The 16,608-nt window shown below is 37.6% G+C and overlaps 1 protein-coding gene across 6 annotated transcripts in view; it reads left to right on the forward strand.

Moving 5' to 3' along the window:
• Positions 1-16,608, forward strand: part of ACSL4 (acyl-CoA synthetase long chain family member 4) — a 75,609-nt gene that overhangs the window by 41,595 nt on the left and 17,406 nt on the right. For all 6 annotated transcript variants that reach the window (XM_019949579.3, XM_019949580.3, XM_019949583.3 and 3 more), the window contains 7 exons: positions 212-321; positions 439-577; positions 4,495-4,645; positions 4,791-4,914; positions 6,944-7,015; positions 13,399-13,538; positions 14,333-14,505. In XM_019949579.3, coding sequence (XP_019805138.1) covers positions 212-321; positions 439-577; positions 4,495-4,645; positions 4,791-4,914; positions 6,944-7,015; positions 13,399-13,538; positions 14,333-14,505 — 909 coding nt within the window. The remainder of the gene's footprint in view (positions 1-211; positions 322-438; positions 578-4,494; positions 4,646-4,790; positions 4,915-6,943; positions 7,016-13,398; positions 13,539-14,332; positions 14,506-16,608) is intronic.

The following is a 16,608-nucleotide window of genomic DNA, read 5'->3' on the forward strand; positions in this document are numbered from 1 at the left end:
AAAGTTAGAATCCCGAAAATTTGTAAGAAAGATTTGTGACTACCAGGAAGTTTGAGGCAAGGTTGAAGGGTAATAGCAGAGACTATGAAATCAAATGAGATTATAAAATGTCTTTGCGTCTGTGAGTATATCTGTCATTAAAAGTTGACTTAGATAATATATCTAAGAAATGTTTATCATTTAACTTTTGTGTTCATTTTTTATTATGCAGTTGTGACTTTATATGCCACACTTGGCAAAGAAGCTGTAGTTCACGGGTTAAATGAATCTGAGGCTACCTATCTGATTACTAGTGTTGAACTTCTGGAGAGTAAACTTAAGGTAAGTATGAAATTTTCTTGTAATTCATGGCAGTGTTTGACAGCATAGGAGAATATTCAAGAATTGAGTTTATTGCATACCCATATTTAATAACTGGCTTTTCTTTCTGCTCAACAGACTGCATTGTTAGATATTAACTGTGTTAAACGTATCATTTATGTGGATAATAAGACGATCAATAAGGCAGAATACCCTGAAGGATTTGAGATTCACAGCATGCAATCAGTAGAAGAGTTGGGATCCAAGCCAGAAAACTGTAAGTAAAGCAGTTAAAACAAATGCATTAATCTCTTCGAGGCTTGTTATTCCAGTAGGTTAGGAAAAGCAGTAATGCAAGTGAAAGCTGTAAAGTTCTCTGATTTGAAACAAGTTTTGTATAAACTCAATAAGAAAACTTTGAAGATGTTGAAAAACTCTCAAGACCATATACGATTCAGATTTTTCTCTCCCTTTCTCCTCAAGAAGGCAACCGCTATTTGAAATGTTACTAAATGGCTGAGGCTATGGCAGTTGCTCCCAAACTTTTCTTTTTTCAAAGAAACCCGCTGTAACCTTCCAATCTGGACTCACGTAAGGCAAAGATCTCAGGCCTTCCATTCAGTAAACTGTTTTTTCTTTTAATGCCTAATGCTGCTGATTTTCATCACGTCTCAGAGGATGCAGAGCTGTTTGCCAAAACCGTACTAGGCTTATTCTACCACTGATACGGTAGCTGCTATTTCATTGGAAACAAGTTAAGTGTGTCTTATATCAAAATGTCAGTTGGTCATCAGGACAGAGGGTTGAGCAAATGAAGTACTCCATTGAAATATTTTTCTTTCTCCTGTTTAATGAGAAGATCACAATACTCTACTAGATGAGTAATCCGAGTCTTTTATCATAGGCATAAGTATGCCTGCCCTTTGCTCTGGGGAGAGATATTATCTTTATTGTACTGGACAGTGAACATGCCTGCTCTTTGCTCTGGAGGGAGACACTTTCTCTGTCTTCCAAGGCTGTTCACTGTGCAGTCATCCTTGCAAAGACAGCCTGGAACAGTCAGTGCCTCTGCTCGCAAGATGTACAGAAACTCAAGAGACCCGTGGAGAATTATCTCTCAACACCAGGTTGACCCTGCAAGATCGCGGTAAACTTGACTGGGAAGTCCTGATTGGTAGGAATTTGTTGGCACAAAACTGCGGAGGGTATTGGTCCTCATAATTTTGTGTGAGCCAGAGCATGATAGACCACAGGTCCCACCTAGTCCGCTCATCTCTACAGTTAATAAGACACATATGTTTGGGGTGATCCTTTACCTGAGTAGACAGTTGTTATGATGATGACAAGAAGTGAAGTGTCACATTGTGTGCTTAGCCTGAGAAGACCTTAACATATCTACTGCTGCCGCTTCCATCAGTCATCAGAAGAAGGATGCAGTCCCTATTTGCTTGATTTATAAACGATGACAGTAGATACCTTTAAGGAGCACTAACATTACCCCATTTAAGTATAGCTTTATCTTTGGTTATCTCAGTACTAAATCATACTGTTTAAAATGGTTATTTTAACTTGTATATATAAATGTGATTCATTTTATAAACTGATTTGTAAAAAAGTTTATTTTGTAGAGCAGTTTTAGGTTCACAGCAAAACTGAGGGGAAGGTACACACGTGCACAGCGTCCCCCATTATCAGCATCCCAGAGTAGTATGTTTGTTACAATTGATGACCTTACATTGACATCATTATCACCCCAAATCCATAGTTTACATTAGGGATCCCTCTGGGTGTTACACATCCTACGGGTTTGGACAAATGTATACTGACATGTATTATCATTATAGTATCATACAGAGTATAAACTCATTTGTTAGCATCCAACAACCTTATTAAACTTTTATTTATTTAATTGCGATCATATACATGGGGATTCTTCGTTATTTTGGTGTATTCTAGAAAGGAAAGGAGATTACTAGGTTAGCACAATACACTGTCTTGAAAGTGGAAGCCCCAGTGTGCTGTTTAAAACTTAGCATGTTAGAATCTTAGAGTTGATGTCGCCTTAAAGATCAAATCAAAAACAGCAACAACAAAGGAACACAAGGAAACTTAGGGAAGTGATGGACACGCCTGTTGCCCTGATTGTGGTGATTGTATCACGGATGTTTGTATATGGTCAGTCATCAAATTGTACACATTAATATATTCAGTTCTTTATATTATCAATTATACCTCAATAAAGCTATTAAAAAACTATATGCACAGTTTAGATGTACGTTATCTCTTGTGAGCAGCACTGTTGTCCATCCAACCTAGGTTAGATGGATTAAGAGCTGGAAGCAAATTCATGTCACGTTAAAATTTAAAATATTGACATATATATATATATATATATACACATACATACACACACAGTGTTTGTTTAGAGTGTGCATGTAGGCAGTTAATAAATGGGGAATTGAAATTTCACTCAACTTTTTGTTTAGTTAGTATCGTGGAATGACAAAAAGTTATGTCTTATAATAGCAGTTCTCTTTATTAGTAAGATACTTTCAAGGAACATTTACAGTTTCTCTAATTCTTTTTCCCTGTGTGTGACTATTCTAATTATATTTATTGAAATGTAATTTGTTGCCTGTTTCATCTAAAAATTTTAAGCTTCTGTGTTATGTCTTTTTAACTGCGTTGTTCCAGTAATTCATTTTTATCGTATTTTACAAATGCACCCATCCATAAATTATTAGGGGAAAAAAGGGTCCTCACAGCAGATAGTTTGAGAAGCACCACTCTAGCAGACAGGTTAACAAGCTCCAGCCTGCATCTGTTTCTCTAAATGAAGTTGGATTGGAACACAGTCACATCCATTTGTTTAACAACTGCCTATGGTTCCTTTCACGCTACAGCAACAAAGTTGGGTAGTTTGGGCACAGACCGTATGACCCTCCAAGCCTAAAATATTTACTGTCTGGTCCTTTGCAAAGACATCCTGCAGATTCCTGCTCAAGATGGCTGACTGTATTCTGTTGGGAAGACCTCTCTATTTCCCTCCCCCAATCATTCAATAAGCAGAGATGGCACTGGGGCTCAGGACCCTTAAGATGATTAAACGTTCCTACCTGCAGACAGAGGGCAAGAAGAAACGAAGTTTAGAAACTGTTTAGAGATTACCTTTGGTAGGAAATGAAGGGCTTGTAAACCCCTTTAAACTGTCTCTTTTTCTTAGTTTCCAAAAATTCCTGTCTGGTTTTGATTAAAAAGAATCAAAGTATGGTATGCCCTGATAGGGGAAAAAGCACTAATTCTGGGAGATGCAAAAGAATCCCCAATCCAGACACATACCAAGTATTCTAACTACAGGAGTGAGTGAGCGTGTGTGTGTGTGTGTGTGTGTGTGTGTGTGTGTGTGTGTAGCAGAGAGAAAGGATCTGCTGCTATAATTTTAATCTCACTGCACTTTCAATACTTTTAAACAATGATTTCCTGTATAGATTTCAAGAAGCAACAATCAAAACAGTAGACATTATCGTTTGGGTTTGATATCCTTTGGAGTTTACTTGCTACTTGGAATCTAATAAAAATATGTTAAATGTATAATGGTTCTCTAATTCAATATCCATGGTTCAATTATTTTAAAATAAAATTATTTTTCTAAAAACTTGAAAAAAATCAAGTCCAGTGGTTTTCAATCAGGAGTGTGTACGAGTGTCACCTGTGGAGCCTTTGATCCATTTCAGACGTATAGAATCAGAATTTTCAGAACTACCGTCCAGAGATAGTATTTTATTTAAGTTCCACAGGTGATTCTCATGCCCACCAGTGGTTAAGAACCATAATCTCGTCCAACTGTCTCATTTTAGAGATGAGAAAACGGAGGCTTGAGGAGCTCACACAAAATACTCTGTCTTCCTGATTGTCCGAATCTTAGATATCTTTCCACAACAAGGCCCTGTAAACAGCACTGTGGAGAGGTATGAACAGACAGGGATTAGGTTAAACATCCAGAAGATGGGCCAGATTGAGTTTGAAATTCTCGTTGCAGGTAACCAGAATTTGATAACCATTTTCGTGGTGATTAACAGTAGAGAGTGTTTGTTTTAAATAGTTTACCATTACGCCAAAATCTGAAAGTCTTATCTGTGCTTAGCAATTTGACTTGGAAACGAGAGAAAATTTGGTGCTTTGTCATTTATTTAGCAAGCGTTCCTCCAAATAGACCAACTCCTTCGGACTTGGCTATCGTCATGTACACCAGTGGTTCTACTGGCCGACCTAAGGGAGTGATGATGCATCATAGCAATTTGATAGCTGGAATGACAGGCCAGTGTGAGAGAATTCCTGGACTGGGGTAAGAGAGAATTACTCAGCTTTCTTCTTAGAAATCAGAGCTCATGTTTGGCATTCTCTAGTCTGTATTAAAACGATAAGGTCATTGATGTTTCTAATTGTGTCTTTGTAAGAATGGCTAAAATGTTTCTCTTACTTTGTTTTAGACCAAAGGACACATATATCGGCTACCTGCCTTTGGCTCATGTACTAGAATTGACAGCAGAGATATCTTGTTTTACCTATGGTTGTAGGATTGGATATTCTTCTCCACTTACTCTCTCTGACCAGGTGACAAGCTTTTCAGTATATTGGCATGATCGTATTAAGTTACAGTGTTTGGCTGAGAATAGATTACTAAAACATGAGATATTTTAATTGAGCTAAAACTTTCTCCTTGGTTTCAAAAGTGCAGCTGTAGTAAATAACGAGGATTTGTTAGCATTGCTTTATTTTACATATTTTAAAATCGTTTTGAGACAAATAATTACTTCCATTGTCTTCAGTAATCTATCAGCCAAAATGTTATCAAATTAGTATTTCTGTATGATGTTAGTTGATGTTCATAGTGGCGACTTTGAGACGTGGCTTTGCCTTTTGGCTAATCAGAGAAAGTTAAAATGATCTTCAGGCTTGTTTCAGTGCTTTATCTACCTTAGTTGAAGTTTTTTGCTTTTTGTTTTTGTTTTTGTTTGAAAATGGATGGTCTGTGCTATGTGTGATATGTTATTGATAAAAACGCTCAGTTTACCAAAATATCCCATTTTCTTTTATCCTGGATCAGAGTTTCTCCTCTAAGAAAGGCTGAAATGTGCTAGAAGAAATAATCTACATCATAAAGCACTTATGCACTCATACCTCAGACTTGTAGGTTATGTTAGTTGGAACAGGTAACTCACAGAGCAGTAGAGATAATATTCCATGTGTAAATGTCTGTCTTTGCCCTAAATGTAGGGCCAGACACTATCAAACTCTTAGAGGAAAACATAGGCAGAACACTCTATGACATAAATCACAGCAAGATCCTTTTTGACCCACCTCCTAGAGACATGGAAATAAAAACAAAAATAAACAAATGGGACCTAATGAAACTTCAAAGCTTTTGCACAGCAAAGGAAGCCATAAACGAGACCAAAAGACAACCCTCAGAATGGGAGAAAATATTTGCAGATGAAGCAACTGACAAAGGATTAATCTCCAAAATTTACAAGCAGCTCATGCAGCTCAATATCAAAAAACAAACAACCCAATCCAAAAATGGGCAGAAGACCTAAATAGACATTTCTCCAAAGAAGATATACAGATGGCCAAGAAGCACATGAAAAGCTGCTCAACATCACTAATTATTAGAGAAATGCAAATCAAACCTACAATGAGGTACCACCTCACACCAGTCAGAATGGCCATCATTAAAAAGTCTACAAATAACAAATGCTGAAGAGGGTATGGAGAAAAGGGCACCCTCCTACACTGTTGGTGGGAATGTAAGTTGGTGCAGCCACTATGGAGAACAGTGTGGAGGTTCCTCAGAAAACTAAAAATAGAACTACCATCCGACCCAGCACTCCCACTACTGGGCATATACCCTGAGAAAACCATAGTTCAAAAAGAGTCATGTACCACAATATTCATTGCAGCTCTATTTATAATAGCCAGGACACGGAAGCAACCTAAGTGTCCATCGACAGATGAATGGATAAAGAAGATGTGGCACATATATACAATGGAATATTACTCAGCCATAAAAAGAAACGAAATTGAGTTATTTGTAGTGAGGTGGATGGACCTAGAGTCTGTCATACAGTGATGTCAGAAGGAGAAAAACAAATACCGTATGCTAACACATATACATGGAATCTAAAAAAAAAAAAATGGCCACGAAGAACCTAGGGGCAAGATGGGAATAAAGACGCAGACCTACTAGAGAATGGACTTCAGGATACGGGGAGGGGGAAGGGTAAGCTGGGACAAAGTGAGAGAGTGGCATGGACACATACACACTACCCAATGTAAAATAGATAGCTAGTGGGAAGTAGCCGCATAGCACAGGGAGATCAGCTGGGTGCTTTTTGACCACCTAGAGGGGTGGGATCGGGAGGGTGGGAGGGAGATGCAAGAGGGAGGAGATATGGGGATATATATATATGTACAACTGATTCACTTTGTTATACAGCAGAAACTAACACACCATTGTAAAGCAATTATACTCCAATAAAGATGTTGAAAAAATGTCTGTGTTTGCTCTTGTTAATACTTGAATTATAACCTTTTCTGCTGAAAGTTTCTTTCCTTGATCCTATTTACTTTTTCTTTACTCTAGTCCAGCAAAATTAAAAAGGGAAGCAAAGGAGACTGTACTGTACTGAAGCCTTCACTCATGGCAGCTGTCCCGGTGAGTACAGAACGTATGTTATTCACTGCCTGCACTTGGACTTGTAAAAAAGTAACACTCTTAGGTATTTTTCTACATTTTAAAATAATTTTACTTTGGGGAAATTATGGCCAAACGTGTCCCTTAAAATCTTAGCTAAGCACTGGGAAAAGATGAAATGGCAAACTTCTGAAGTGTGTGCCTGTTAGGGTTTGCCAGTTCTTGAAAATTAAGTGATGAAACTGACCTAGCTCAGATTACCTAGTCTGAGAATTGGTCTTAATATTTTAAAGGTAGAATACACTCTAAAGATCATTTTGTTTAATGACTTCATTCAAAAGTGAGGCAACCTAGGCCATCCTAGAGAACTGGGGCAGTGTACCCAAGGTGGCAGAGCTGATTCTAGAATCCAAGCCTCCTGACCCTTACGGTGGCTAAGAAAGAGTAAGGAAACTGTCATTTGAGAGAACTCCCAGAGAAAAAAGTTGAATTCTAGATATTCAAAATCCTTATGTGAAATATCGCCTTTTATAAAAATAAGATGTTACATTTTATAGCCTTATAATGATAAATTATGAGATATTTAACACAGTGTTTCTAAGTTGTATAATCAAATATATTCTAGCGCTTTAGGCTTCCGAAACTCCAGTGGGGGTATCACCACTGCTTGTATCGTGATCAGACTTTACATCTTATCCCAGTATCTTTCAAAGAATTGTTTTGTCACACGGAAAGCCTGCGATTACGCAATGAAGTGTTCAGTTTTTTCTAAGAATTACAGATGGAAGATAATTTTTTTTAGCTTCTAATTACGAAATTACCAAATAACGAAAGAATTAGAACAGATCAGTGTAGCCTTTGCTTTTTTATTTACAGGTGCCGTAGAATTCAGCAAGTTTACAAACTAAAAGGAGAGGCTTCTGATTAAAAGCATAATACAGTGGTAATAATAGGTCCCATAGTACTTAAGTATGTTCTAGACACTGTGCTAAAGCGCTTTAGATGGAGCATCTCACTTAATCCCCCCTAAGACTCCGCTAGGTGGGTCCTGTTATCCCCATTTTATAAAGGAAAAACAAAAACTTGCCAAAGGTCACAGAGCCCATAGGTGGTCATTAAAGCTTGAACTCTTAGCAGTCTGATCGCAGAGACTTCTTAACCACTATGGCTGTCTATTTAGGATTGTGTTTTGTTTTGGGAAACGATATGTTGGATTTATTACCCAGGAGTTCCTAGGAAACAGTATCAGAGAACATAATTAGGGAGCGGGAAGGGCCGAGGAGTCTAGGAAGTAATGTCTGAATTTAGGCCTGAAAGATAAACAGGAGTTAGCTGATATGCTATGTATCCTTTAATTACCCATTGTTCATTCTTCTTTACTTTGTGTCTTGGGAGGCTAAGTTCTGTGGATGAATTACCAGGAGGACTTGCTTGCCTTCTGATTTCTGGTAGGGCTTAGCCACTTGTGGGCGCTCATGAAAGTTCAGAGGGCAGGGAGAGAAGTCTGCATACTTACTGCCTTTGCCTCTCCCTGCTGGGCTGCGATTTGTGGCACTTGTTGCCAGGTGCTCATTGGACAGTCTCTTTCCTGTTGGCTCTAACCAGGTCTTTCCCATGGTTACCATCCTCTACCAGGGTCCAGTAATACTTCTCTCCTCTTATTTCTTCAGACCTAGGGATAGTAAATGGCCTCCTGTGTTGCTAGTCCATTGATGCTTCGCCAAACCTTATTGGCTCCCTTAGCTCCTCCCACTCGTCTGTAAATAGGCCTTTAAAAAATCTTATTATTGACGATTGTTTTTGATAGATTCTATCTTCTGAGTTTGTTTCTTTCCTGAGTCAGAATAAAAGATCCATTTAGTATTGTAATGGTCACATATTCACAGTGTGAGAATTCAGAGTAAATCGCTGCTGATAAGCAGTGACTCCACCGAACGTCATGTAATGTTAGGTTGAGGTAAAGGGTGACTGAATGTGCTAACAATAAACCCTGCCAACTTGTTGCAACTGTGTTGTGTTCCTTACTCATTAAGCCCTTTCTGTGCCTGTGATTGGTGTATAGTGTTGGAAGGAGCGCTGGAAGTGCTTCTCACACTTCTGTCTCACTCCCATATGCTCTCTTCCACCCAACATACTTTCTTTAAAAAAATGACATACACATGATTTATTGGTAGGGTACACATGGTGCAATTTGTTTATTTCCTTTCGGGGTGATTTTTTAAATTGAAGTATAGTTGATGTATAATATTATATTAGTGTCAGGTATACTACATGATTTGACATTTGTATACCATACACTTTTTTTTTAACATCTTTATTGGAGTATAATTGCTTCACAATGTTGTGTTAGTTTCTCCTGTATAACAAAGTGAATCAGCTATACATATACATATATCTCCATATCCCCTCCCTCTTGCATCTCCCTCCCACGCTCCCTATCCCACTCCTCTAGGTGGTCACAAAGCACCGAGCTGATCTCCCTGTGCTATGCGGCTGCTTCCCACTAGCTATCTATTTTCCATTTGGTAGTGTATATATGTCCATGCCACTCTCTCACTTTGTCCCAGCCTACCCTTCTCCCTCCCCGTGTCCTCAAGTCCATTCTCTATGTCTGAGTCTTTATTCCTGTCCTTCCCCTAGGTTCTTCACAGCCATTTTTTTTTTTTTTTTAGATTCCACTTATATGTGTTAGCATACGGTATTTGTTTTTCTCTTTCTGACTTGCTTCACTCCATATGACAGACTCTAGGTCCATCCACCTCGCTACAAATAACTCAGTTTCGTTTCTTTTTATGGCTGAGTAATATTCCATTGTATATATGTACCAAATCTTCTTTATCCATTCATCTGTCGATGGACACTTAGGTTGCTTCTGTCCTGGTTACTGTAAATAGAGCTGCAGTGAACACTGTGGTACATGGCTCTTTTTGAATTATGGTTTTCTCAGGGTATATGCCCAATAGTGGGATTGCTGGGTCGTATGGTAGTTCTATTTTTAAAGGAACCTCCACACTGTTCTCCATAGTGACTGTATCAATTTACATTCCCACCAACAGTGCAAGAGGGTTCCCTTTCTCCAGACCCTCTCTAGCATTGATTGTTTGTAGATTTTTTGATGGTGGTCATCCTGACCAATGTGAGGTGATACCCCATTGTAGTTTTGATTTGCATTTCTCTAATGGTTAGTGATGTTGAGCATCCTTTCATGTGTTTGTTGGCAATCTGTATATCTTCTCTGGAGAAGTATCTATTTAGGTCTCTGCCCATTTTTGGATTGGGTGGTTTGATTTTTTGATATTGAGCTGCATGAGCTGCTTATATATTTTGCAGATTAATCCTTTGTCAGTTGCTTCATTTGCCAATATTTTCTCCCATTCTGAGGGTTGTCTTTTGGTCTCGTTTATGGTTTCTTTTGCTGTGCAAAAGCTTTGAAGTTTCACTAGGTCCCATTTGTTTATTTTTGTTTTTATTTCCATTTGTCTAGGAGGTGGGTCAAAAAGGATCTTGCTGTGATTTATGTCATAGAGTGTTCTGCCTATGTTTTCCTCTAAGAGTTTTATAGCATCTGGCCTTACATTTAGGTCTTGAATCCATTTTGAGTTTATTTTTGTGTATGGTGTTAGGGAGTGTTCTAATTTCATTCTTTTACATGTAGCTGTCCAGTTTTCCCAGCACCACTTATTGAAGAGGCTGTCTTTTCTCCATTGTATAGTCTTGCCTCCTTTATCAAAAATAAGGTGACCATACGTGCGTGGGTTTATCTCTGGGCTTTCTATCTGTTCCATTGATCTATCTTTCTGTTTTTGTGCCAGTACCATACTGTCTTGATTACTGTAGCTTTTGTAGTATAGTCTGAAGTCAGGGAGCCTGATTCCTCCAGCTCCGTTTTTCGTTCTCAAGATTGCTTTGGCTATTCGGGGTCTTTTGTGTTTCCATACAAATTGTGAAATTTTTTGTTCTAGTTCTGTGAAAAATGCCAGTGGTAGTTTGATAGGGATTGCATTGAATCTGTAGATTGCTTTGGGTAGTAGAGTCATTTTCACAATGTTGATTCTTCCAATCCAAGAACATGGTATATCTCTCCATCTGTTTGTATCATCTTTAATTTCTTTCATCAGTGTCTTATAGTTTTCTGCATACAGGTCTTTTGTCTCCTTAGGGAGGTTTATTCCTAGGTATTTTATTCTTTTGTCTCCTTAGGGAGGTTTATTCCTAGGTATTTTATTCTTTTTGTTGCAGTGGTAAATGGGAGTGTTTCCTTAATTTTTCTTTCAGATTTTTCATCCTTCGTGTACAGGAATGCAAGAGATTTCTGTGCATTAATTTTGTATCCTGCTACTTTACCAAATTCGTTGATTAGCTCTAGTAGTTTTCTGGTAGCATGTTTTGGATTCTCTATGCGTAGTATCATGTCATCTGCAAACAGTGACAGCTTTACTTCTTCTTTTCTGATTTGGATTCCTTTTATTTCTTTTTCTTCTCTGATTACTGTGGCTAAAAATTCCAAAACTATGTTGAATAATAGTGGTGAGAGTGGACAACCTTGTCTTGTTCCTGATCATAGAGGAAATGGTTTCAGGTTTTCACCATTGAGAAGGATGTTGGCTGTGGGTTTGTGATATATGGCCTTTATTATGTTGAGGTAAGTTCCCTCTATGCCTACTTTCTGGAGGGTTTTTATCATAAATGGGTGTTGAATTTTGTCGAAAGCTTTTTCTGCATCTATTGAGATGATCATATGGTTTTTCTTCTTCAATTTGTTAATATGGTGTATCACATTGATTGATTTGTGTATATTGAATGAAGAATCCTTGCATTCCTGGGATAAACCCCTCTTGATCAGGTGTATGATCCTTTTAATGTGCTGTTGGATTCTGTTTGCTAGTATTTTGTTGAGGAGTTTTGCATCTATGTTCATCAGTGATATTGGCCTGTAGGTTTCTTTCTTTGTGACATCCTTGTCTGGTTTCCGTACACTTTTTAAAGCAGGATAGTTATAGGATGTTGAAGTCCTTTTAGGGAACTTCTGGGATTTCTCAGTCACAGATATAAACAAAGATTTCAGTTATCCAGCAGTGATACCTTTTGTGGAAATGTAGAAAACAACACTGTACCATGCACCACCCCCTGTAGCTTTATTGACATATAATTGACACGTAGCATTGTGTCAGTTTAAGGTGTACAGTGTGATGATTTGATATACATGTATATTGTGGAATGATTACCACAGTAATGTTAATCAACACATTTATCACCTCTCATAGTTACTATTTGTGTGTTTATGATGAGAACAGTTAAGATCTATTGTTTTACCAACTTTCAGGTGTATAATACAGTCTTGTTAAGTGTAGTCACCATGCTGTACATTAGATCTCTACACTTATTCACCTGGAAGTTTGTACCCTTTGACCAACATCTCCCCATTTCCCCCGCCCCCTAGACCTGGCCAACCACCAATTTACTCTCTCTTGCTATGAATTCATCTTTTTTAGGTTTCGCATGTAAGTGAGATCATGTAGTATTTGTCTTTTTCTGTCTGACTTATTTCACTTAGCATAATGCAAGGGCTGGTTCTGCTGTCCTCATTTGTGAATGACTCTGTTCTAATATTGAAAGAGCCATCCATAGAGTTATTCATGGTAGCACAACTGAATTTACATTAATTGCTATTTTAAATATTTAAAACTAGGTATTTATAAATAGGTGTGTTTTATGCAATAACTCTTGTTAATTTGTGCTAAGTAATGCCAAGAAACATCATTTAGTGATAGTTGGGGCTTTTATTGGTTTGTTTGGTGTTTTTTTGTTTTCTGTTTTGCATGTATTAGCTTGGGAGTCAGTATATCCCAAACCTAGTCCTACGTCTAATTTTCCAAGGAGCTGTGAACAAGAATCCTATTTGTTGTTGTTGTTGTTGTTACCTTAGCTTCTATTAAAATGGAATAGAAATGCCTAAATTATAGGGACATAAGAATTTTAAGAAACTGTAAAACTCTCTGCCAGGCTGTAAGAGTCACAAGGTAGTAGTAAGAAAAACATCAGGATTAGATTCAACATAGTTGGATGTTTTAGTGCTATTTGAGAGTAAGTGAATATATTTGAAGAAAAGAATTTTTTAAAAAATTATCTTTATGTGATAGGTGAATGAACTATTTATTCTCCAGTCAATTTTTAAAAAATTTTAGATAAACTTAGTGTGTAGAACTGAAGAAACCCCTATACTTGTCCTTAGTGTTTTTGAAATAGTGAACAAGTTAGTGAAATTAATCCTACAATATAATAAATATTTCCATTCTACTAAAGACTTTTACCTAAGATACTGTAAATAAGGTGTTTTCGCCTAAGACTGTCTCAGTGTTGGTGTAGTTCTTTTCAGATTATTTAATATGTTGCTTGCCTTTTAGGAAATCATGGATAGAATTTATAAGAATGTTATGAGCAAAGTCCAAGAGATGAATTATATCCAGAAAACTCTGTTCAAGATAGGGTATGATTACAAATTGGAACAGATCAAAAAGGGATATGATGCACCGCTTTGCAATCTGTAAGTATATCTCATAGACTCTGTAGTTTGAGCCTTTAAATCTTTTTGTGTTTTTACATCGGGAAGATGCGTAAGTAAATGACAAGTTAATTTAGTTTGAGCATCACCACCATGATCATGACGTTGAATTTCTCTTTTATTCACTTCTAAGCCTCATTGCTTATATAGCAAGCAGAGGACCTTGAACTCTGATCGTGGCAAATTAACAAATTTTAATAATTGAGTACATATGTAAGAGCTAATTATAATATTTGGTCTCACGAAGAAAAACTAGAGTAGACTTTTGTGTCAAGACAATTGAGTTTAAAAAATGCCATTTCTAACTCAAAAAAGTGATTTTCAAGATTTATTTGGCGTGAAGGTTTCTGATGTATTGTATTCATAAAATAGCATATTAAGTGTATGAATATAACGGTTATTTTAAATGTGGTGCTGGGGAGTTGAGATGGGGAAACATTTTTCATTGGAAAGGAAATAAGATGGATGACTAAATGTTCCAAAGGTAACTTTACATTTTTTCCTTTGACATCATCCTTTTCTTTCATTTACTGTGTGTCAAAGTAGTTTCCTGACACCATACCTTCTTCTTTTTGCCTTTTTAAGAGTTTTTCTGGCATTTTTTTCAGTGTGTTACTAGTTGTTGCTTTGTTCACCTCTCATTATCACAATGGTCCTGAAATATAGTTGAGAAAAGTTGAGAAAGTTGAGAAATCTTTTCCAGAGTCTATAAATTAGTGTGTCACCAAGAATAATCTGTGCATATATTAAAATCATCTATCACCCCTTTTATCAAGGATACTATTTAAAAAGGTGAAGGCTCTGCTAGGAGGGAATGTCCGTATGATGCTGTCTGGTGGAGCACCCCTGTCTCCGCAGACACAACGATTCATGAATGTCTGCTTCTGCTGCCCGGTGGGTCAGGGTTATGGACTGACAGAATCGTGTGGTGCTGGCACAGTTACTGAAGGTAAGCATTTTTAATGTGGCAAATAATTATGTTAATTTCTACTGGTAAGGCCAATTTGCATTGCCTTTGGGAACCATGGTAACTTTATACCTCCTAAGTAATAATCAGATTCAATGAAAATCTACATATTTTAGTTTTAGAAACTTGTAGTTGAGTCATGTGTACCCTTTATTTTTAAGCCTCGTAAATACTTATGACACATTGACAGTCCTGAAAGTTCTGTCACCCTGGTCTTGTAATCTTCTTTCTCTAAATGATCACTTCCTCGGAGAACTGCACTCTTGGAATAAGGTATCAGTTTTGTGTTCCCTCTCGAATCTATATTCCTGCCCTGACTTCTTGTTTGCTTTCTGTTGTTTTCAACAGCCTATAGCAGGGTTTCTCAACTTCAGCACGGCTGAAATTTTGAACTAGATAATTCTTTATTGTTGGGAGCTCTCCTGCACATTGTAGGATGTTTAGCCACTAGATAGCTGCCAGATAATATGACAGTGAATTATATCTTTAGATGTTACCAAATATCCCTTAAGGGGCAAATCACCCTAGGTTGTGAAACAATGCGGTATAGTAATCGTTTTACTATCTCACTTTCACTTTAAACTTATGTCCAAAGTCAGTGCCATTATCCAAAACCATCTTTCCGTTGCCAGATTGTTTGACAGTGTTATTACCATCCTTAAAATCATTCAGGGCATTAGCTTTGAAGTCATCTGATTGTTTATTTTTAATATCTTTAACTTTCACCAGATCTTCCCACTTTTTCATTGGATTGCTCCCTCCACTGCCTGCCACCTTTGGCATCTAACCTTTTATTACTTCACACTGCCCTGTGGTAACAGCCTTTCAGCTGCTGTGTCTGCCTCTATTATATTACTTCTGATTCATCCTCTATTCTTCTGTTAGACACATCCACCTCAAACACTACTTCATACCTGGTGAACGTAGCTTTCAAGATGTCTCTAACCTGGCACCATTGTACCTCTTCATCATTATTTGCCACCTGTGTACACACCAGGATTCTTGTTTCCAAATAAGCCAATCTTCTTACTCTCTCTTGTATTTTCTGTTCCCTTCTCTTGCAATGCCCTTTTTGCTGTCTGGTCACAGCCATCTTCTCATGTGCAACTCTTCAGTTAAGTGTTTCCCAGACATTTCATCTTACGTTGATCTTTCTAGTCTCCAAGGTGCTACTGTTCTCACCATCAGTACCATGCAGTTTAGTATTTAAAAGTGCTCTAATTATTTCACGTGCTTTTCTCTCCAGGTAGTTTGTTTGTAAGCTCATTGAGGGCAGGGTCTCCTTACCTTTAATGTGTTTTCCTCACAATGTTTAATATAATGCTAGGTACATAATAGGTTGTCCATAAATACTTGATTACTGCGAGCAATAATCACAAACTACAAAAGGATAATATCATCATCATCATGTTGGATAATAGCTGCTAACATTTATCGAACACTTTGTTTTTTGCCAAGAAGTGTTAAGCACTGTCTACGAATCATCTCATTTAACCCTCACAGCATATCCCTATATGAAATGGGTTCTGTTATTATCCCCTTTTATATAGATGAGGAAATGGAGGTTTAGAGAAGTAACTTGTCCAATTTATACATCCAATCAGTGAGTTGTAGAGGAGGACTTCCAATCAAAATCTGTCTTACCAGAATCCTACGTAGATAATGGTGGAGCCAGCTCTCCTCCCTTAACAGATTTTTATACTTAATTATCTGAAATGTAGCCATGAGAAGCCAAAATGGTGTACCAACATTGAAATCAATTACACTGTTAAAATGAAGCTGAAGGGACTTCCCTGGCGGTCCAGTGGGTAAGACTCCATGCTTCCACCGCAGGGGGCACGGGTTCGATCCCTGGTCGGGGAACTAAGATCCCGCACATTGTGCGGTGTGGCCAAAAATAAATAAATTTTAAAAAATGAAGCTGAATTATTGAAAAATGGTCATGCTTTGCATTCCTCTCGCTATGGCCTCTTCTTTTGTCATCTTTCAGAATCTGGCTCCAACTTTAATATTCCTGTAATCACATTAGTGGGAGTCTGAAATGTGTTACACTAATTAATATCTTTGTTGCTCTTTCCCTTATAG

The sequence above is a fragment of the Tursiops truncatus genome, chromosome X (assembly GCF_011762595.2).
Source record: "Tursiops truncatus isolate mTurTru1 chromosome X, mTurTru1.mat.Y, whole genome shotgun sequence".
Taxonomy (NCBI): domain Eukaryota; kingdom Metazoa; phylum Chordata; class Mammalia; order Artiodactyla; family Delphinidae; genus Tursiops; species Tursiops truncatus.